The 24160-nt window shown below is 46.6% G+C and overlaps 1 protein-coding gene across 2 annotated transcripts; it reads right to left on the minus strand.

Moving 5' to 3' along the window:
- Positions 1 to 1716: 1716 nt before the first annotated feature.
- On the minus strand, positions 1717 to 15941 carry LOC119520423 (cytochrome P450 4F3-like). 2 transcript variants are annotated; one of them, XM_037818270.1, is made up of 13 exons: positions 15872 to 15941; positions 14975 to 15203; positions 13005 to 13149; positions 10560 to 10613; positions 10342 to 10469; positions 8358 to 8479; positions 7303 to 7573; positions 6111 to 6177; positions 5790 to 5919; positions 2780 to 2913; positions 2620 to 2684; positions 2366 to 2448; positions 1717 to 1963 (listed from the first exon to the last, which is right to left on the minus strand). In XM_037818270.1, the coding sequence occupies exons 2-13, from the start codon at positions 15170 to 15172 to the stop codon at positions 1765 to 1767; spliced, it is 1596 nt and encodes a 531-aa protein (XP_037674198.1). In that variant the 5' UTR covers positions 15173 to 15203; positions 15872 to 15941; the 3' UTR covers positions 1717 to 1764. The 2 variants fall into 2 exon arrangements, with proteins under 2 accessions (XP_037674198.1, XP_037674199.1); XM_037818271.1 differs by lacking the exons at positions 13005 to 13149; positions 14975 to 15203 and having other exon boundaries at positions 15872 to 15932.
- Positions 15942 to 24160: the final 8219 nt, after the last annotated feature.

Consider the following 24160-nt stretch of genomic DNA (forward strand, 5'->3'; position numbering starts at 1 on the left):
CATGTTTAACTTGCTGATTTATTCAATATTCATAATAACCTCTAAGGCAGATGCTATAAGGTAGTAAAGAAATTGAGGCTTAAACTGTCCCCAAGCCAAACAGCTAGTAAATAGGACACAGGCACTCTAACCCCAATATATCAACAACTCCAGAGCGTGGAGGATCCAAGGCCGCAGGATCCTACCTGCTTCCAGCTTTCTGCTCCACAATCCCTAAAGTGCACAATTTATCCTTGCAGTCCAAGAAGGATTTCCTAGCTGCAGCACCAATATGCCAAACAGCAGGGAGAAGGAAGTGGGAAGACTGGACAGAGAGATTGTCACAGCTTCCTCTCAAGGAAAGTCTCCAGAATTATCACAAAATCATCTACTTCTCCATAAGGGAGAGGATACAGGTATATAACCATTCTAGCTTCAAGGAAGACTTCAAGTGTAATCTGTGATGAATCTCTTTACACATGTATCAGGCTTCCATGCACCCAGCTAAAATCATGGATTCTAAAAGGCCTAGAAAGCCTCTCAGAGGACACAATTAGTGGTCGCTGGTACAGTCCACCCCTTTAGCTACTCACTCATACAAAGTGTATCCGCTTTCCTGTATATAGAGCATACACATTCATCCCTTAGGGAGTCAAGCCTTAATTCCAACTGGTATGTCCATCCAGTTCAATATCCAAGATCTTTGTGTGATGTGCAATCTTCCCTCTAGATCCTGATATGGGTTTGTGTGGTCTGGAATTCTATAAACTTAATAGCAATTGTCAGTCATAATACCTCCAAGAGCAGAGTAATAACCTCATCAGGACAGTTTGAAATCCCATCTGAGACTGCCTGTATCCATAAATGGCAAGCTAGGTTATGTGGAGTAACCTTCCAACATTTTAAAAACAAAGTCAGAAGCTGAATTATTTTCCCATCTTATTGAGTAAATGTTCTGAAAAGACAAAAAGGAATTATAAAAACACTGCTCCAATTAAAGTAGAAACCTAGAGATAAAATGAACGTGAGTTGTACTTTTACCCTGGAGGCATTTCCCAATTCAGGAAAATGTGAACCTTTATTTTGATGGCCTCATAATAAAGGGACAAAACAATCAGAACCCAGAGGTGTTACAAGGAGGGCCTGGCACAGAGTGGGACTCAGCTGGTATCTGCCAGGCTGCCTGAACAGCCAGCCCAGAGGGGAAAATGGAGGACACTCTCTGAATGTGGGGGAAGGGGACCACCGATGAGACGACTAGGAGGGGGCTGACACATGGCTGGGGCAATTGGCAACAGCAGGGAGAGAACCATGATTCCCAGACCAGCTATCAGGGTGAGGGCTGCAGCCCTTCTCCCCCTGTGTTCTGGGCAGGTCAGGGACCTTTGTTCTAGGGAACCCATGACCCAGGGGATGGGATCTACCACCCTGGGGTCTCCTTTTCCTGGACTCACAGCCTCAAGCTTGTCCCATAAATCCGTCCTTAAACCGGGTCGCTGTCCTGCTCAAACACCTTCCATGGATCCCTATGGCCCACAGAATAATGTCTGTGATTGGGCTCTGGGAGAATCCATCATGAGTGTGGGGATCCCTGCAGTTGGTCTGCAAGGTAGTCAGGGACTTCAGCTCAGAGATAGCAGCCCCACTTCCCAACAGCCACCATCACCCCTTGGATCCACGCAGTCTCCAAGTGCAGCGGCTGAAATTCAGTGAGGTTCAGACAGAGATGAGAGTAAAGTTTTATTGGGAATATGCCAAGGAAGGCGGACGTGGTCAGGGATGGATCTAAGGCCTTGTGGCGGTGGAACCCTGCAGACCAGCACCCAGCGGCTCCACATGCAGCCAAAGTCCCTCCTCCGCGCGCAGGATCAGCTCCGGCTTCCTCTGGGGCTCGGTCTCATCGGGCAGGACGCGGAAGCGCAGCAGCGTGAGCGCCAGGGCCACCTTCATCTCGGTCATGGCGAACGTCTGCCCGATGCAGTTCCTGCGGGTGGGATTGGGGCTCGGACTGTGCCCGGGACTCCCATCCGGGCCACCATGGTGCCTAGACCTTGCCCGGGACCCCCGCCCTCTCTCTCACCAGCCTGAGAGGTAGACGGGGGGTTAACCGTGCATGGGACCCCCATGAGGACTTCCCAGTCCCCTGAGCTTGGCCCAGACTCCAACCCCAGCTCAACCAGTAGATGTAGAGGAGGGGGCAATGAATACACCTGGAATCCCTCCTTGGGCCCCTCTCCGTTTCTCCAGATCCTTGTCCATCCTCTCCAGGAGTGGAGAAAAGGAGGTTGGAACTCTGATCATCTCAGCTTTCCCCAGAATCAGGAAATGACAAAAAGATCCCCACCATCTCTCAGTCCATCACCAGTCAGATGCCTGCTGGCCTCACCTGGACCCAGCTGAGAAGGGAATGAAAGCCAGAGGTGACCCATTCTGGGTGTTTTCTGGGTCGAAGCGGAAGGGGTCATAGACCTGGAGGTGGATGAGATACGACAGCTGGGGCAAGAGAGGTCTCCCAGGACAGCAAGCCCTCGAGAGGCAGATGTGTGTTTGGTGGGGGAGATGGGTCTGATTTCCTGGTCAGGACCCTTCACCATCCCCCAGGTCCCCACAGTGTTTAAACCAGTGGGGGAGGGTCAGCACCTCAGGGTTCGGCCAGATTGATGGGTTGTGATGGGTCCCGAAAATGTCGACCAGGCAGATGACACCTTTGGGAGAGAAGGGTGCAGTCAGGAAGGGGACCCACTGCCTGATGGAACCCCCTTCCTGCCCAGGAGCCTCTTCCACCTGTCGTTGCAAGCACCTTTGGGGATAACTCGTCCATCTGGGAGCACAACGTCCTGGGTACAGCAGCGGGAGATGACGGGGACTGGGGGGTGTAACCGCAGACTCTCCTTGATGCACATGGTCAGGAAGGGCAAGTTGGCCAGGTCGTCCCTGTTGAAACCCCCAACAGTTGACCTGGGAGCAAAGACAGACTCCCCCCAGCCCCCTACTGCCCCACGAGACCCTTTCATCATGTCTCTCTCTCACTCCCTATAACAAAATAAATCCCAGATAGGTCAAAGATTTGAGCATTAGAAAAGCAGTATCACAAAAGTACCAGAGAAAATGTAGCCACCTAATTTTAGAAGTCATTCTGAAAAAATCCCACCCCCAGAAACCATCCATGCAAAGGTTAACAAATTTGCATAAAAATAAAATATTCTTCCTGGTAGGTAAACAAAACCAAATGAAGAGTGAGTAAGAAAAACACATCCAATGTTTTAACATTGTACTAGAGGTCCTAGCTAATCAAAGGGTCTTTGATTCACCAATTGTACTTCTAGGAATTTTCCCTGCAAAGACACAGACATGAAAACCAAGTTTAGTGTACATGGACCTTCAATATGCTGTGTTTATTTTAACCAAACACTGGAAACAATCCAAGTGTCCACCATAATGGGAACATTTAGATAAATCATTGTACTGTCATGGAATGGAATACTATATAGTTATCAAAAATGAGATATAGTGGTCATATGTCTCATCACACACTGCAGGCTCGGAGGGTGTGTGTGCAGTACAGACACACCGGAAGGCAATTTGGCAATATCTATTCTAATTGGAAATGTTCATGCAAATGTTGCAACAAAGGGATGGGTTGAGTAATCTATGGAATGATAGGCAACATGCAGAAAGACACAAGGTTGAGTGAGAAGGAACATGTGACAAATATATATGCAAATGCAAAAGGAAAAGTCTGTAAGGATATATAACAAATCGATGGATCTGAACACCCCTCAGAAAACAGGGAGGGGATTAGGTTTCAGTGGTGGTGTCAAAAGTGAGCCTTGACATCTCAATAATGTCGCATTTTATGCAAGAAGAACCTGTTCTCGTTGTTTGGGTAATTCAAAATTAGTTTTTCAAAGCTCATAGTATGGAAGAAAAAGAGAATATTTTGAATACATATTCAAATATATAGGTCTTAATGTGAAGACCTGTGTATATTTTATACCAAAAGAGAGAGTGTCCTGTGTTTGGATATGTGTGTTTGTGTTTATAGAAACGTGCTCAGAAGGATTGATGCCTTCCAGAGGGATACCCAGGAGACAAGTGGTTGAAGTCACCACTTGGGTGGGAATCATGGAAGAAGCTTCTTTTTATTATAAACCAGTTTATACTGGTTGGTTTTTGTTTCATTTGGCAAATACATAATTTTGTTTTAAACCTTGGTTTTAAAAGCCTTGGAGTGAAGAGCACCACCTCCAAAATGGCTAGCCAGTCCAGCAGCTCCTCTCCATCTTCCAGCACCTTGTCTGGCACAAGCTTCAGTATCTCCTCCCTGGACCCTCAACTCATCCACTACAGTTTTCTCCTGAACATCACCCTACAGACATCTTTGCAATACCCTGATACGACTGCCCGCCCCTGCTCAAACATCCCCCATGAATACCATTGCCAATGGCTCAAAATGAAAGCCATTGTATGATCTCACTTACATGAAATACTTAGAGTAAGTAAATTCATAAAGTCAGAACCAGAATACAGGATACCAGGGGCTGGAATAGGGGTAGGGAATGGGGAGTTAAGGTTACATTGATACAGAATTTCTGTTGGGGTGATGGAAACATCTTGGTAATGGATGATGGTGATGATAGCAGCAATTTTGTGAAATTAACACCACTGAATTGTATACTTCAAAGAGGTTAAAGGGGAGAAGTTTAGAACGTATTTATACTATCAGAAAAAAAAAACATTTAAAAATGTACCATAGGACTGTAAAACCCAAACAGTGAACCCTAATGTAAACCATGGACCATGGTTAATAATAAAATTATAATTATATTCTTTCATCAATTGTAACAAATGTACCACACTAATGCAAGTTGTTAATAACAGGGGGGTGTATGCGACTCTACTTTCTGCATGGTTTTTCTGTAAACCTACAACATCTGTAATAAAAAATGAATGAACAAATAAAATTGAGGCCATTAACAGCACTTTCAGAGTTTCCCACAACCAGTATCTGCTGCCGTCTCTGGCATTGTTATCTCTTGAGGCTCTCTGTCCCTCACAGCACACACTTCAAAACGGTTTGGACACCCTTGGTTGATTCACTTCCTGCTTTCCCTCTCCCTCTCTCCTTGGCCTTTGTCTCATTGACCTATGGCACTCTTAGCTAATTATATTAAGTGGCTACTGATAACCTAGAAGGCACATCATGAGGCTTGATCCTTCCTGGACTGGAAGGATACTGGGAGCAGAGGTGAGGATGACAAGGAATGCAGGATGGATAAATGATGCAGGTGCTCCTCAGTAAGAGATGGAAAACTTTTATCCCCAGATATCTCCTGTGAATCACTGGACTGGACCAGAAGGTAGGAATTATGGAGCAGAAGAAGAGTAAATATTCAGGAGAGTGATGATCTTTGAAAAACTGATTTCAGAGGAGAAAACCATGGAAGGAGAAGAGAAGGTCATTGATGATGACTTCCCAACCAGCATCTTCCTTTACATATTGCTGCTAATTCTCTCAGAAGCCCTGGGGGCTGGAGACTGGTCCCATATCAGTGGGAGAAACTCAGTCTTGGAGAGAAGAAATGACCCATTTAAGATAAGCAGAGGGTCAAGGATTCAAGACCAGATATTTCTCACCCCCAAACCTACATCATTTCCCTTATAAGCCGGGGTGGAAACAGCCCTCCCTCTGGGATTTCCTCCTATTCCCACTAATCAATAATTGAAGAATCAACAAAAAGACCTTCTTCTGTTCCTACCTGTGAAGCAGAGAAGGGGTCGGGGAACAGACCATGAGAACCCGCACTCACCATTCAATCTCCTCTGACTGACGGTCCCTCAGGAGCTCTCGCACCTCCTGCTGGCAGCGATCCTGGTACTCCGGGTGCTTTGCAAGGTTATACAGGACCCAGGAGAGACCACTGGCGGTGGTGTCATGACCTGAGGGGCAGCCAGGTAGACTTGAGTCTCCGGTATGATTCACCACCATGGGGCGGACAGCTCCCTTACATGGATGCCCTCAAGGAGGATGGGGGAGGATGCTGCAGAATAGGAGGTCCAGTGCCCACCCACCAAGTCCCTGGGATGGAGAGTCCCCTGCCTCTACTGTCATCCCAAGCTGGTACACTCACCCTCGAACATGAAGGTATCAGCCTCTGCTCTGATGTCCTCATCAGACAATACCTTCCCATCTTCATCCTGGAGACAAAGCAACACTCCCAGAATCACTCAGCTCTGAGAGACTCCCACCTTAACTGACACATTGTCTGAAGATCCATCAGCATTCCAGAAACCCAGGCTCACCCTGCACTCCTAGAACTCACTTCCTCACCATCCCCAGTGACCCCACCCCGCAAGCCACCTCCTTGGTGTCCTTGCTTCTTGTTTGACCCTAATGGGAGGAATCATTGCTCTGTAGGAATATTTTCATGTGTCTGCACAAGAGCTTTCTGAAAAGCATATTACTGGCAATCTGGGTTATGAGACAGTTGGATGGCAATGTGCCTTGGAAGTTAGAGATTGTACCTTGCTCAATAGACATTGGCCCACCATCTAGGATAGTGAATCCTCAGAATCCTTTATTATCTCCCCCCAGAAGACTTGTAAACTAGAGACTTTGCCTTCTTGATATAGTGAACTTTGCACTCCAGAGCAAAGTTCTTGGTATCTGGCTGTCTATCTGTCTTTCTGTCTGTCTGTCTGTCATCTATCTCAATTTTTCACAGAAGGGAAGAGGGGCAGATGAGCCAGGTTGCCTACATAATCTCCAAAAATGATAATGTGGGCTTTCTTCTGCAGTGGTGCAGACTCTGCTGCATGGACAGGTGAAAACACTGGCCCACATCATGTTACTTTTGGTGTAAAATGAGAGAAAAGAACCATCACAATTATTCTACTAACTTCTATTATTGCATTGAGTAATAATTGGTCTGCTTTGATCCAGGACTGTTGTCTAAAGCATCTGTCTATGTATGTATATGTGTGTGTGTGTGTGTATACATCTGTCTATATATATATGTGTATACATATACACACACACACATACACACACACACTACATATCTATACACAAACTTTAGCAGATTAACTTATTAGCTTGAAAATAGGGTAAATTCTCATACCCCTCACAGTTTCAGATAGAACGGTTCCCTTCAGGCTTCATCCACACAGTGACCTCTGATACACATCTCTGCACCATGCCTCCCATCCTCAAACACCTCCATGGCTCTCCAGTGCCCTCTAAATGGAATCCAAGCTGTTTGACCTGACATTTGAATTCAAGTTCCAGTCTACCTCTTGAATTCAGAACTTAGAGAAGCACACCTTGGCCAGCAGGAGCACATCAATGAAGTCCAAAGTCTTGGTCCTGGCCTTGTCCATGAGGAAGTCATCAGCACCCTCATCAGGGAGGGTGCGGCGACGCTCCTGGATGACGGCATCTGTGAAGTCATGCACCAGCCTGCAGGCTCTGTGGAAGCACCGCCCATCAGGAGTGAGGTGGTACAGGAAGTCCATGTGCAGGAAGATCTGCTGGTGCCGTTTTGCAACAAGGGCACTGAGCTCCAGGATGGCTGCAATATATTCACTAGGCTTCCTGAAGGAGAAGGGCATTAAAGGAGGAGCACCTTACCATAAATGAAGCCTGAGAAGCACTTCCCACCAGAAGCTGGGAGCTACCTTCCACCAGGAACATGAGTATCCAGGGGAAGATGGCCACAGAGATACATGGTGGGCATGACCAAGGAGGCGTGACTCTCCAAACATCTTCTGCCCTACATCCCCATCTCAGTGAACTGCCTCCAGGCTCCATGCCCCAGGACAGAGCCTGGACATCATGACTATCTCTCCCCTCCTGCCCAAAATTCCATCCTGTCCCTTCTCCTCCCCCAACTCTGCCCATTTCGGACATCATCCCCTCAACAGATCCATGGACTCAACCCTCTCCCTGGTATCCTCATATCCAAAGCCAGCACAACAGTTAAAAATCAGACCTACACAGAGATGGATCTCCAAAGCTCTGTCTGACCATGTCCCTCATCTGCTTGCCCCTTCCATAGCTACCTGGAAACTTCATGATAAAGTTCATACACCCTTGCCTGGTTTTTGAGAGCCTGACAATCTATCCCTCTACATCTCCCTAATCCCATTTCCTAGGTGCATTCTTGCTCTGATCATCCTAGCCTCCTTGCCTTTACTCAAATATATCTACCTACCTACCTGGAAATTCCCCTATTTCTCTCTCCCTTCTCTTGTCCTACATTGCCCAGCTCTTCCCTACCTCCTCCAAGAAGCCTTCCTAATTGTCCTGGTCAGTCATCACTGCCCTACCTACTCCTCTGGGTCAATGTACCAATTTCTAGGACCCGTTCAGAACTCACTCCTGGCAGTGGCTGTCAAAGCTGAAGACACATTTCTGCAGGCTGTCCAGAGTCATGAGGCTGATGTGTTCAAACATGTCCAGGCGGGCACTGCTCTCCGAGGCCAGACATTGCCACTTTGCCTGGCCAGAGAGAAGGGAAGAACTGGGGCTGGGCCCTGTCTTCCCTGATCCCCTTCCCAACCACAGCCACCGGTCTTAACCCAGTCTCCTAGTGTTTACCCCACACACCAACTTTCAGAAAGGACCAGGTTTGTGTGGGAAAGCTCTCAGTATTAGGTCATGAAGATTCCGTGACTGGGAGTTAGCAGCTATGAGCTCAAGGCCAGCTCTGCTCATGTGCTTTGTATGCCCTTGATTAAGTTAACATCCTCCTCTGGGTACCAACTGCCAAGTTCTTAGTAACATTTAGGATGACCTCCTTCGGTGTCAGATAAAGTAGTTTACTTAATAGCTGAATGATCTTGGGCAATCCCCTAATCTCTCTAAGCCTCACTTTCATCATTTGTAATAAACAAAAAAATGGCCTTCTCTCTCTCTTAGGTTTGTGGCAATTAAATTAGACAACATATATCTTAAAATGGCACTATTTCTGACATATACTGAGTGCTTAATTAATGTTAGCTTTCAACATCTTTCATCTTCATCATCATTATCATCATAATCATTTTTATAGGCTGATTGCAAAAACATCCCTGATATTGGGAAAGGCAGTCCATCGTGGACCCTAAGCATCACTTCAAATTCTTGCTGGTAATGCCAAGAAGGTGTAGACTTGACACACTTTACCTGGGCTATTTCTCAGAGCTGTATTTGCAGTGAGCAACCATGAGGGATGATATAATATCTTCCCTGGACAAATATCAGGTTTGCTTCTGTGTCCTATAAAAGTTGCAGATTCCCTAAACTTACCATTCCCCCCCTATAATATAACCCTATGCATGTGCAGGCATCCATTTTTGGTGTATATGTGTCACCCCTATGAGATTTGGGTAGGTAGCTTTGGGAAAGAACACAAACCAACATGAAGCACAAGCTGTTTGATAAGCCATGAATAGGAAAGTCCTTTGTATCTGACCCAAGAGTCTCATGTCTTCTGGCAGACTCTATGAAATAGTTACAAGCTAACTTATCAGATTACAAGTAGGGAAAAAACATACACAGTTCATAAAATCTTTTTCCCCAATGTTTCCCCTCATCCCATATTCATGCCCTTTGCAATGTAGCTTTGCAGAAATTTCCACTAGGAAGTGGAACCTATTTCCCCACCCTTTGATTCTTGGCAGGTGTTGTGACTTCCTTGGGTAACAGAATGCAGTGATAATGATGACACAGTAATTCTAAACCACAGCTTCCAGATTTGTTGCTGTTTTCTCTCACTCCCTTGGAACCCTGCTTCGGCCATGTCTGCAAGCTTGGGTGGCCTGATGGAGGGTGAGAGATCACATGGAGGAAATTCCAGTTGTCCCAGCAGAGACTGTCCTAGGTTAGCCTGAGCCAACCAAGATCCAACTGTGTGAGACAGGTGAGCCTGGACCTGGAGATCTGCCTCTACCCCAGCTGATCATAGATAACATGAGTAATCCCATCCAAGTCCAGTAGAACCAGTTAACTGACTCATAGACTTCTAAGTATTAATAAACTCTTATTGTTTTAAACCAATGAGTTTTGAAGTGGTTAATAAACAACCGCTAACTGTGCATGCTTCATCATTATTCATCAATCCCAAGGATTCTGGGGGGGAGTTTAGAAACCAACACCTTCTGATCACCTACTATGTACTAGAGGCATGATTCCTTTAAGTCACCTCAATCACCCTTCTAAGTAGAGACCATTATCCCTATTATGCAGATGAGGAAACTGAGACACAGAGAGAGAAAGCAATGGCCTCAAAGCCCCCCAACAGAGCCAAGACTCCAGACCAAGTGTGTCTGGGGTCCCTTTCACCTAAGGCTCCACATATGACCCTGGTTCAAGGGACTCACGTGCATGGTGTTGACACTGTCATTGAAAATCTTCATATAGGGTTTCAGGATGTTGAAGTGGAAGGCAGGTGTCAGCATGCGGCGATGACGGCTCCACTTTTCACCAGCACTCAGCAGGAGCCCATCCCCTAGAAGAGACAGCCATGGGAAGTAGGAGAGGGAAACCCTTCCCCTGGCTCCCAAGGCTGTCCCCAACTTCTGTTTCTGCAGTTACTCACCCAACCAGGGCTTCAGGAAGTTGTAGAAGACCACATCTTTGGGTGCTATGGAGACTGACATGAGAGATGGGCCATTAGGAATCACAAGAGGATTGGGGAGGGTCCTCAGGTGGGGTCTGCCCTTTCTCCCACCAAGCCCAGCATAGCAGGAATGAGGCCATGCACAGTGGAAGCAGGGAGGAAGGGGAGACAAGTGTTGACCAGACCAAGCTGCAGCAGCAGAGAAGATGAAAGGCAGAGCCCACAGACATACCTCAACATACTTAGACACACCGAGACATGGCTCAACATGCCTCATCATGCCATGACATGTTTACTCTAAAGTTCAACATGTTCTGAAACACCTGAGTGCAGCCCAATATTCTACAAAATGCATCACATTGACCTAGGGCACCCCAAATACCCCAGATTTGTATGACACCTCCTGACATGGACCTTGACATCTGACATGGTGACAATACTCATGACATGCCCTGATCTGTGCAAAACATGCAACAGCATGCTGATTGGACCAAAGACCATCTGACATGACTTCAGATTGACCCACAGATTTGCCCAAGACATAATAAGAATATGGACACTTTTGTGTTCTGAAATGTACCAGATGAGATCCAGGGATACCTTATACCTGCCTCATGCATGATTCAAACAAGATCCCAGACATTTCTCAGAGGGTCAGACACCTTCCAGCATTGACCTCAAATAAGACATAAACATTACTCAGATATGACCAGAAGGATAACAAGGGTATCTCAAACAGCATCTATGACAAGACCCATATAGACCTGGAATTGACTCAAAGGTCCTTGGCTATAGCTGAGCCCAAGATGTGACCAAGACCATCTCCCTATGATCCCAGGTGTAAGCACACACTGCTCTGGCTACACAGCAGACATAATACAGACTTGCCCTAGACTGTACCAGACATGACCAGTGGTCAGGAAGGTGGGGGTCTAGGTGGCCCAGAGGCAGCAGCCCCTCCTGTCCCTCACCCCTGGATCGCCCTCCCAACTGCAATCAGCAGACACCTCAGCAGTGGTGAGGCTGTGGCTGATGGGGATCTACCTGGAGCAAAGATGACAGGCTTGATGACAGTGGGGTGGAAGATGCAGACAATTGGGTGATAGGGCCCTACCCACCAGTAGCAGACCTCCCCATAGGTGCTCTCCAGACCCTGAGTGTAGACAAGACCCTCCACCAAGCTCTGAATCTGGGGAGGAACAAAGAGGATCAAATTCACAGGCTGCCCAAGAGAATCACCTGGAGGGAGGAGACCCAGAGCCAAGCCCTGTGAACCCAGCCAGCTGCTCACTTTCTCTGCACCTACGCTTCTCCTGGTCTCCACAGACTGACACACAACAAATCAGGGTCCCTCAGGTACAGGCACAGAATAGGTCTTCCCCTTTTCAGTCACAAATATCACTTTCACCTTGGTTCTCTTCCCATTCCCATCTTCCCAATGAGGAAATGGAGTTTGTAATTTTGAAGTCACTTGTGAGAGTCCTTCAGATCATAAGTGGGTGCCTGAGACTCAAGCCCAGCTTTATCTGAATCCAGGGCCTGTGTTCTCAACATCCAGAATCTTGTGCCACCAGAACAATAGCTCTGAGAGTTCCAAATCCACCAAGACTGGATAATCAGGGACATGATGATTGCCTCAGGAATCAGTCTTGTAATCCAGGCCAGGAAATGGAAAGTAAATCCAGGCAATTTATGGGAATAGGAACTATGGAGGAGCTTTCCTTTAGGAATTGGGCTCCTGGGACACAGATTACACCATGAGGAAAAGAGCTGCCATGAAACAAAGACCGATGCAGAGAAAAGTAGAACTGAGAGTTTAAGACAGATTCCTGATGACATTGTTTGAATCCTGAATCCAGCTGTGCCCAAAGACAGTTTTTCATGGAGTTTTCAGTCAATAGATTCCCTTTCTTTGCTTAGATCTCAGCAACCAGAGAGTCGAAGGACTTGGCCACAGTCACTCTCTACCACTGCTCACTGCACCACCCTGCTCCTGCACAAAAATTCCTACTCATTGTTCCAGACCCAGCTCCAGCAATACCTCTTACAGGAAACCTTCCAGCCTGCCTTGCATCTCTTCTGGGCTGCCTAGCCCATCTCTCTCTATCTGGCCCCATTCCTGACCAAAAATGGATGAGGGTATCTGTACCCTCCATTGTTCAACACTGGAATTTCCTGCAGAACTTGGTTTGGATTGAGGCCCCATATGGCCCTAGTACTGCCCAAAAGAACAGGGTGGTGTCTGACAGTGAGAAGAGGGCTGGTGGATACATAAAAGAATGAGAACGAGAAAGATGGCTGAGACAGGAGAGACGATGAGGGGCCAAGAATTCCTGCAGAGGCCCTCACAAGCTTTGGGATGAAGAGTTTCAATGGCTTTTGAGAACCCCGCAGCACCCATCACCACAAGCTCTGCACGGGTACCTGAGGCATTGGTGACACATCGGATGACGTCTGGGTGGTACAGAGTGATGACAGGGATGATGGGCCCCAGCCAGAACAAAAGAGCCTGGGGGTAGGTGGCCACCAGCTGAGCCAGAGTGGTCAAGCCCTGCTCGTTGGGGTTGACCTGCAAGCGAGATGGGGTGAGGTCACCTCACAAGAAGGAGCCACTGGCAGGTACCACCACACCCACATTTAGCCTCAAAATAAAGTGTAGTGTAGGGGCTCTGCAATGATGGAGGGACTCAAGTGTCCCTGGGGTGAGAAGATCCTGGAGTCTTCCTGTACTAAGTCAGGACCCAGGGCAGACACAGAAGGCACCCCCCCACCCCAGCCCACTGAGAGGCAGAGCTTGGGTGAAGAAGACAGATATTCTTATCTGGGAGAGTTTCCAGAACAGAGGTAGCCTGAAGGGGAGGCCCCATGGGGCAGAGCCCAAGGAGGAGGTCCTGTAGGGAGATACTGAAGGGAGGTCTACAAACAGGTAACTTGCAGTCTTGGAAGCCCCACGGGGATGGGACATGAATTCTGATTGTCTATAAGAATGGTGGGAGCACCACCTGTATACTTGGCTGTGTTCAGAGTGTCTCCATGCACCTTCTCCCTGAACCTACAGCCATGCCCATCAATGGGGCATTCACAAATAAAGAAATTGAGGCCTTGACGAAGGGGCCAGGTGAACTGTCCATCCTTGTACCACGGGATTCCCAGGATACTCTGGGAAGGTGGACACACATCACTGTCAACTTTGTGACCTGTTACCTGTTCCCCAAAGACCCTGAGGCAAGGATTCAATGTGCTGGGTGAAATAGGCCCAGAGAGGGAGAGTGACAGCCAGAGGGACAGGAGGAGAAAGGTGATCAAAATCAGCCTCTAAGGCCAGATGGGAAGCAGAACTGCAGTACTTTTATGATGGTCCCATGACCTCCAGGAATTCCAAGACCCAGAATCTCAGGAAACCTCCAGGAAGAGCTTGGGAGTGTCACCCTTTCCCAAGATATAATTCTCACCCCAGGCAGAGGAGAAGCTGGTCAGCTCTAGGCATCTGACAGTTGGTCTGGGGAGGGGGGCAGCTGGGAGTTCCTCCCTCTGGCCTTGGATGACCCAAGGTGGTGATGGCAAACTCAACCACTAGAACATCAAACATTTGTTGAGTGCCTACTGTATGCCAGCCCCTTGGCTGAGCATTTTGGATAGAGGATCTGCTCCACGGTCTAATGGAGAGATAGATCATTAACTAATTAATTAATTAACTAACTAATTAGGCAATTAACTTTTTAAGTAAAAGTATGAACAAGAGTCAGAGGAGTTCAAAGTCTGGGGAGTCATGGAAGGCTTCCAAAAGGGTAAGTGGTGAACTTTAACCCAGGTTGCTTAACGGGGTAACCGTTCTCCTCCTCCTGTCCCTCTGGCTGTCACTCTCCCTCTCTTGGGAGTGGACAGCAAGATAAGAAGAGGAAGGTGCCCCAGGAAGGGTGGGGGAAGGGAGGCCCCTCCTCTGGCCCAGCTGTGCCCCTTGGCCCAGAGAGGGTTGGGCACTGGCCTCAGGTCCACTGAAAGGACCAGGGGTGGAAGCAGAGCCTGGACTATGCCCCTGAAGAAGTCTCCTTGTTCAGGGTGGAGACTGAGGGCAGGGCAGATCATTGGCTCCATCCAGCCACCCTGGAAAGATGAACTAATGGGGACAATGGGCAGGAAGGTGACCCCAAGCAGGCTTGGAGGAGGTGGAGGTAAGAATGAGAGTAAGGTGTTGAAGCATGGGGTGGACCAAAGAGGAGAGAAATGGACCTGGAGGATGAGTGAGGAAAGAGGGGCTCCCCTTGACTTCTCTGGATTTTTTTTGTCCTGGACACAGCCCAGCCCCCCATTTCTCAGCCCCCCATATTGCAGCCCCCTGAGCCCCATTACTGGCCCATCAGGAAGTCCTCTCACGGTCCTGGCACCCCACTCACCAGACCCACATGACCCAAGAACCAGTGCAGTTTTGGGGGCTGTGGGAAACATTGGAGGCGGCGGCACTTCTTGTAGAAGGTGAAGGCCCAGGACAGGGCATGGGCCAGGAGCCAGGAGGCCCCGACCAGCAGCAGGAGCAGCCATGGGGAGGGGGCCATGGACCCGAGTCCCAGCCATGACTGGCTCAGCAGCAGCATCCTCAGGAAAGTCGGGTCAGAGGGTGAGGTTCTGAGGGTGAGGAAAAGACGATGGTGATGGTGGGCTTGGAGGGAGAGGCGGGTGGTTCACAAAGGAGAGGGAGAGAGCCAAGGAGGTGAGCTTCAGGACAAGGGAGAGGCTGAGAGGGGGAGAAGGAGGAGGACAGAGATGGGGAGAGGGTGGGGAGCAGGTAAAGGGAGAGGGAGGGAGACAGGGAGGTGGACAGGGAGTGGGACAGGGAGGAGGAGAGGGATGGGAAGAGGGGAGATACAGGGACAGGGATAGGGAAAGCAAAAGAGAGGGATGAGGAGAGGAGATGAGAGAGGGGGAACACTGAGCCAGGCAGGGAGGGCTTAGAGATGGGTGAGCCTGGGGCTGAGTGAGGGAGGAAGGCCCAGGGAAATTCAGGGGGCAGAAGCAAAGTAAGAGGAAGAGAAAGACAGACAGAGAAGCAGAGACAGAGAGACACAGAAAGAGAAAGAGAGAGGGAGAAAGTGAGCAACAGAGAAATGAGGGATACAGAGACAGAGAGGTGGCTGGAGTCCAGAAAAGCCGAGAAGCTAGAGCGAGGTGAGGGGGAGCATTTTACCCTATAACAGCAGTGCTCTGGGCCAGCCCACTCACCCAGGCTTGGTGGCACCCCTTCTCTACGAGGGCCACGACAAACACCCCCAACCCTGCCACCCCCCGGCCAGCACCTTCTTTCAGAAGAGGCTTGTCCAGTGCAGCCTCTTCCTGCCTCTTCCTGGGACGTCTTTGTTCCTGGTCCCTGACCTGGGGAAAGCTGGGAGGGACGGGGCTAAACTGTCCAACCCCCACTGGCCTCCTGCCTCCTCCCTGCCTGGCACCTGCCCAAAATGGGGGGAGGCGGGCAGGGTACACACAGCTGCTGAATCACTGGCTCAGTGTCACACAGCGTGGGCTAGAGATACCTAAGGCATAACACCTGCTGCCAGAGGTGGGAAATGAGCTGGGGACATAGGACAAAGTTCCCTGTGCCCCAAGTTTACAGTCACCCCATTCTCTCCAAGGCCAGAGTGCATATGGGAAAAAGCAGAGCTCAGGGGCCAGGTGAGCATCGCCAAGCCAAGTCCATGTCCCAAAACCCCTCCGAGAACATTGGCTTGGAGGAGGTCATGCAGCCCTCTGAGCCTGTCAGGAATTCAATGCTGACCCCATCAGTTTGGAAAGAAGGATTCCAGCATCACCATGGATTCCCGGGATCAGGGTCTGTGGATAAAAGCCACAGGTAGGCAAATGCACACCTGGGGGGCTGGGCTCAGGTTCAGGGACCAGAGAGGAGGATGGAGGGGAAGTGGGGGTGAGCCTGAGAGGGGCCGTGAGAGGATGTGGTACTTGTAGGGGGCCCTGGAGTGGGGTCCCCATCCTGCCCCCTCCTTGCTCTGACTATTGCGGCACTGGCTCTTTTTGTGGCCTTGGTCTTCCCATCTGTAAATGAGGCATGGGGAGGACCTTAGAGGGGGAGAAGAAGGTTCCTCAGGAGGTAGAAGGATCAGGAGCCCCAAAAAGAGGGAGAGAAGGGGAGGGACTAGCAACATGGTCTGGACATGCTTGTGTGCCAGTTACATAAAGTAACCTACCCTGTGCAAAGTGCTTTGCGTAATGTGCCTACTGTGTGACACTCTTCATGGAACATCTACTAAGGGCTGGGAACTCTTCATATTGCTCCTACTATGTGCAGGATCTCTTCACAAAGAACCTACTGAGTGTTGGGTTCTCTCCATAGGGCACCTACTGTGTGCTGGGCATTTTTCATAGAACACTTACTGTGTGCCAGGAACTCTTCATAGAGCAACTAAATGGAGCACCTAGTAGGTACCTAGTGCCCTACAAAGAGCACCTACTGTGTTCTGGGCACTCTATATAGAGCACCTAATCTTTTCTTGGAACTCTTCATAGAGTGGCTACTGAGGGTCAGGCACTCTACATATTTAATCTACTGTGTGCTGAGCAGTCTGCACGGTGCATCTACTGCATACTGTGTTTCTACAGAATCCACTTACTGTGTCCTGTACACTCTGCAATCCCTTCCCAGAATCCCCCCCCCCCCAGCTGCGGCACACTTCCCCAGATTTGCTAAATGAGGCAGGGTCCTGGGAGGCACAAGAGAGAGAACCCCAGAGGCTAGAGGGGCTCAGCTCACTGGAGACCTACTATGTGCCTGGAGTGGGCAGGCAGCCTAGAGCGGGAGAGGGGACACCACCATCAATAGCCAACATAAGCCATTGAACATGTTTTAAGTTCTTTAGGTACATTAACCATTTTATTATTTTTTCCATTTTACAGATGAAGAAACTGAGGCTGAAAGATATTTAAACGACTTGCCCAAAGTCACACAGCTGGTAATTCTGGATCAAGATGTGCACCTGGGAATTCCAACTTCTGACAGTGTGCCCTTAAGCCTTAAGGTGTACACCTCCCTGCCTGGAAAGAGGCATTTAGTAGCACCCAACTCTGATGGTAGTGGTATGGATGAAAACAGTCAGTGCATCAAAATGCTTAGAACATAGTAAGCGCTCAACAAATGCTGGTCATTGTTATTGTCATTCTTGTTGTCGTCTAACCATCCAACAACCTTGCATTATCAGGTTCACAAACCTGTTTTCTACAAAAGGAATCTGAGACTCAGAGATTTGAAGCAACTTGTGCCAGCCACACATCTATCCACACAGTTAAATAGAGGTGATGGCTGCACAACCTTGTGAATGTAACTAAATGCCACTGAATTGCACACTAAAATGGTTAGTGGTTAATTTTATGTTATGTGAATTTTACCTCAATTAAAAAAACTGTCAGACACTGATAAGTGATGCCAGAGTGGGTGAGAGCCTAGAGCATTCCACCTCAGGCCAGAGGTCAGGGAAGGCTTCCAGGAGGAGGTATCTTGGAGCTGAGACATGAATGAAGAGGGTGAGTCTCCAAGTTCAGTTACAGGATGGGCACAGTGCAAGTGTGGGTTTTTGCTCCCTGGACTCTGGCTGAGTGCACCAGTGAGTGGGACCTCAGTGTCCTTGGGAAAGTCAATGTGGGCAGCAGAACCCAGCCCAGTATTCAACCAGAAGCTGGTGTTGAATGTTCCATAGCCATGACAAAGAGCTCAAAACCGGCAGGTGTCTGCAATCTTGACCAGGATCCATTGACCAGACATCCAGGATTGCTGGATAAGGAAGGAAAAAGGGAATCAGTGTGAGAGGTTGGAAACTCTAAGGGGAAACTCTCTTTTCTGGGAGCTCCTGCCTGAGGGGGCTGGAGGCTCCCCAGTGAATTTTCACACCATGAATGCTTCAGCTGCCAAGTTACACACGTGTGACTCGTGGAATATCCCCAGCGTGTGTGGGAGGGAGGGAGCCACATGTGGGGAGACTGAGGCTTGCTTGTTCTTCTCCAGAGTCTTTCCACCCCACCCAGAGAGGGGCAGGGGTCAAGTGCATCGGAGTAGTGGGGGCTGGGACTTGTGAATGACCAGCCTCAGGCAGAATCTGTCTCCCCTCTGAAACTCTGTCTCCTCATCTACAAAATGGGCTAACAAAACTTCAAAGTGCTGCAAGGGTTTGATTTGACACAAACAGAACTGGTAGGAAAAAGCAATTTCCCATATGCTTTGTGTGTAAAAATCCCATCTGTATAAAAATGGAGTGTATGTGTGCATGGAAAAACCATCCAGAAGAATCTACATGCACAATTGGATGCAGAATTGGAATAAAGATGCTTTTGACTTTCTATATGTCTCTATTGCTTTGTTTTGCATGCTGAACATATATACCTTTTATCCTGAAAAATGACTTAAACAGTGAAAAGCAGCAGGTAAAGAGGGTTGGTGAATAAACCCAGTGAGAGGCTGTTAGATTCCATTAACCTGAAGACACCTCCCAGGAATCAGAGGGCCCTCTCTCAGGCCAGTGTGGAGGCTGATCCAAAACACTGCCATCACGGTGCTCATGTCTGATGGGGGAGGCCGACAGGTATTGATACCAAGTCAAATGGTGGCAGCAAAGCACTGCAAAAGAAATGAGCAGGTGAGCCAGGCTGGAAATGACCGAGGGGCTGCTCTGCACGGGGTATTCAGGGTGGGTCTCCCCGAGAAGGTGACATGGAGCAGACCTGGATGACATGGAGGAGGGCACCAGCCCCTGTAGCTGCATCAAGAGTGTAAAGACCCAGCAGCGTGTGGGGCAATCGAATGACCTAAAAAATGTGTCCATTCTTGCTTCCTTCATCAAACACACTGAGATAAACAGAACATGGGGCAGTTGCCTTCATAGTGTGAAAGGGAAACAAGAGCCAGCTGTGCTGGAAATACAAGTTGGTGATGAAATCTGGCCCAACACTCAAGTTGGAAGCATTGCTACATTTCACTTAGATTATAATAAAAATAATGAAATCCATCCCCTGAAGCCACATTGAGGGCCGAATCTGTTGGCCGAGGTTGCTAGGATCCTGGAAGACGTAGCAGGAGATCAAGTAATTCAATTTGGAAATTCCAGAAAAGTCCAGAAGACCCATGGATGGGATTTGTAGGGTGAAGCCAGTTCTGAGAACTTGGATTCAGGGAGGGTCAACAGGGGCCAATGCTGTGAGAGAGGAAAAGGGAGTTTCTCATCCAAAAGCCAAGGAAGGGGGACCCCAAGAAAATCACGCCTCATCCCTTCCATCTCTCCATTCATTCACCGTCATGGCTCTTAGAGGAGTCTCAGAGCCTGCTGGGAGTGGGGGAGGGGGAATTTGACACCCCAAGTACACATCATTCTTTAGAGGGGTTTCACTGCATGGTGTAGGAAAGAAATGGGGCATCTGGTGGTGGGAGAAGATCAAGGGAGGAATTTTAAGTTTGAAGAATAACACCTTTACTTGTATTCCATTGGGAAGGATCCAACAGAGTATAGACCTGAATGTAAGATCTGAAACTATAAAACTTTGAAACAAAAATGTGGGAGAAAATCTTTGTGACCGTGAGTTGGACAGAGTCCTTATATATAACATATAAGCATAACCCCAAAAAAGGAAAAGTCGAAAAACTGTACTTCCTACAAATTTAACACTTTTGCTCCCTGAAAGACGTAAGAGAATGAAAACACAAGGCACAGATTAACGGAAAATACTTGCAAATCACTTATCTGACACAGTGCTTCTATCCAGAATACATAAAGGACTCTCAAAATCCAACAATAAGAAAGCAAACATACCCAAGGAAAAGAAATGAGCAGAAAATGTGAAAAGATATTTCACACAAGAAGATAGAAGGATGGCAAATAGCACTTGAAGAAATGGTCACATCCCTAGTTATTGAAATTAAAATTGCAGTGAAATAACACTGCATGCCTATATGAATGCCTTTTAAGAAAGACTGAAAACGTCAAGGGCTGACAAGTGTGTGGAACAATGAGAATTCTCATACATTACAGATAGGAATGCAAAATGGCAGGGATTTAGGATACATTATGGCAGTTTATTCTAATGCTAAATATGCATTATCACATGACCCAGCAATCATATTCCGAGAGCATGAAAATGTATGTTCACACAAAAAATGGTACATGAAAATTCATATAAGTTTTATTCATAAAGACAAAAACTGAATTCACCCATGTACCCTTCAGCTGATGAACATACAATGGAATACTACTTTGCAATAAAAAGAAACAAAGTATTGATACATGAAATATGAGTGAGTCCCAGATGCATTATGCTAAATGAAAGGAGTCAGACCTGAAGGTTACATACCATAGCAGTTCCTTTATGCATTTACATAACAAAACTATAGGGATGGAAGACAAATCAGTGGTTTCCAGAGGTTAACAGTGCAAGGAGATTTTTACTACAAAAAGGGGAAGCAGGAGGAAATGTTTTGGGATGATAAAGTTGTCCTGTACCTCGATTATGGTCAGTGATAGTTACACAACTCTAGGCATTTTACAGAACACAGACCTGTTCACCAAAAGGAGCATACTTTACTGCATGTAAATTTAAATATAATTTTAAAATGACATTGAAGGTGATTGCATAAATATACAATGAAGGATACTAAAAAATTAAAAAAGTGTTTACCTAAATGTGAAGAATCTGGCAAATAAGGGACATAAATATTTTACTTATTGTATTTTATTATTTATGTGAATGAATATATTACTTGTCAAAAATATTCAATTTAAAATTTAGGCACCACCTGTCAAAAAGTCTCCCCTAGTAAGTCCTGGGTGCTTCTCCAGGTGATGCACCTCGGGTGGAGACACATTTTGAAAATAGCTTTCTTTGTAGGTTTGAGGCAAAACCCCTAAAGCTAAGCTGACCAAATTCATCCATGATCCATCTCTACTTGAGTGACCTTGGACAGGTGAGTTCACGTCTCCAATCAATAGGTTTGGTGTGAGGATGAAATGAGCTCTTACCTGGGGCAGCAGAATGTTGCCTTCCCACTTCTCATTGGTCTACTTCTGTTATGAGGACAAAGAAGTCAGGGTCTGTGAAGGTCTCCAGGCCACACATGTTATACAAAAGGTCTTTAACCACACTTTCATCTTACATGAATATGTGTGTGTCTATTGCCATAAAAATGAAATTTCTGCAACAAAAGGTATGTTAAGAGTAACTCAATTTATAATTGGCAGTGGTATCATGTCATCAACATGCATAAAGACAATTCTTGCAAAATGAGACAAAATAAATGTTCAAATTATTTTCTAGCATCATGACATTAAAAAATATAGGTCAGGCTCATTTCATTAGATATAATGTTTACAAGGTTCATTCTTGTTGTCATATGTATCAGAACTTCATTCCTTTTTATGGCTGAATAATATTTCATTCTATGTATATATGACATTTTATCTATCCATTCACCTGTTGATGGGCACTTGGGTACTTACCAAGGGCTGGGGGAGCTTAGAATGGAGAACTATTACTAAAAGTGCACGGAGAGTCTCTCGGGATGATGTCAATTTTGGAAATAGATAGTGGTGATATTGGAACAAGATTGGGAATGTAATTAATGTTCCTGAATTGTACTCTTATAATTCTTAAAATGGCAAATTTTATGTTAAATACATTTTACAGCAATAAAAAAATTGAGTGGCTTAAATAACTAACATTTATAGATTTTAAAGATAGAAAATGACATTTCATAAGAGTACCTAATGTGTGTGAAATATATTGTATACTATAAATTTTATATATATTTAATATATACAAATATGTTATTATATGAAAAACTCAAGTTACCACGACATTGTGTGGTAAAATAGCATTTTTTAACAAAAAAAATTACATGTGAATAAATATATGAGCAAATTAGGATATTTTTACATATAAAAAGATGAAATGAAAATTGAAAACTGGAGGGATATGCAACAGAATATTAACAGTGATTATTATTACATGTTGGACTTGTGGGGTTTTTTTCTTACTTTCCCTTAATTTCATCTTTCCTATAAATATGCATCACTTTAAGAAAAATTAAAATATTTTAAACAAAAAGTGTAACAGCAAAGAAAAGTATGTCTGACTTTCAGCTTAGATTATATTAAGTATTTTGCATTTCATTTTGCAGGTTTCCTTTCCTATTTTGAGGTCAGTAATCTGCCCCCGCCCCCACTCCGTCGGTCCCAGTAAGGCGCTGAGGCCCTGGACTCTGTGCTCCAGGAGTCTAAGAGATGTACCTACTCGGGCTCCCCCTGCAGGTCGGGAGGTGGTCTCGCGGGGAGCAGCCGCTGTCCCCGGTGCTGAAGGAGGCGGTGCCTCTTCGGCCCCATCGGCCCCCCTCACCATTGCCGACCCACGTGGCCTCCACTTCACGGAATATCTAGGCGAGATTAAAGTCTTGGTCATGATTCTCTAGGACATGCCTTTGCTTTGTTTTTCTCCTTAACCGGTTCTAGGCTTCCAGCGAGCGTCATATCAAAGGATTTTGTACTTTTCTCACATATAAAAGGGAAATATTTTGAAATCACTGAATAATCTAAAGATGGATATCTTTACCAGCAGTTTGCCACAGTTCCCCAAATTTACGTTTATTTAACTGTTGTGATTTCAATGGCATTATACGATTTTCTAAAGGATGCAAAAAGGAGAGGGAAAATCAACCCCCAATGAATGTTAATGCTTATTGTGCACTGATTAATGCATATTAAACTTACTGGTTTATTCAATCTTCAGAATAACCCAATGAGGCAGTTGCTAAAAGGTAGTAAAGAAACTAAGGCTTAAACTGTCCCCAAGTGAAACAGCTAGTAAATAGCACACAGGCACTCTAACCCAGATATTTACAACCCCAGGGTGTGCTGGATCCAAGGCCACAGGACCCTGCCTGCTTCCAGCTTTCTGCTCCTGAATCCCTAAAGTGCACTATTGGTCCTTGTGGCCAAAGATGGATTTCCAGCTGCCACATCAATGTGCCAACCAGCAGGGAGAAGGAAGTGGGGAGACTGGACAAAGAGATTGTCTCAGATTCCTCATAAGGAAAGTCTCCAGAATTACCACACATTCATCTACTTCTCCATAAGGGTCCAAGGACACAGGTATATAACCATTCTAGCTTCAAGGAAGATTTCAAACATAATCTGTGATGAATCTCATTAAAATGTATCAGGCTTCCATGCACCCAGCTAAAATCATGGATTTTAAAAGGCCTAGAATGCTTTTCAGATTACACAACTAGTAACCTCTGACACAGTTCACCCCTTTAGCTATTCAAGCAATGTACCCTATATAGAACATACTGAAACATTCCTAAGGGAATCAAGCCCTAATTCCAAATGGTACCTCCACTCCCTCCAGATCCTGATATGGGTTTTTGTGGTCTGGAAATCTATAAACTCAATAGCAATTGTCAGTCATAATACATTCAAGAGTAGGAGTAATAATGAGGTCAGGACAACTTGATATCCCATGTGAGACTTCCAGTTTCCATTAATGGCAAGCCGTGTTATTTGGATTAACCTTCCAACATTTAAAAAATAATTTTAGAAGCTGAA

This window comes from Choloepus didactylus, chromosome 25 (genome assembly GCF_015220235.1).
Source record: "Choloepus didactylus isolate mChoDid1 chromosome 25, mChoDid1.pri, whole genome shotgun sequence".
Lineage (NCBI taxonomy): Eukaryota > Metazoa > Chordata > Mammalia > Pilosa > Megalonychidae > Choloepus > Choloepus didactylus.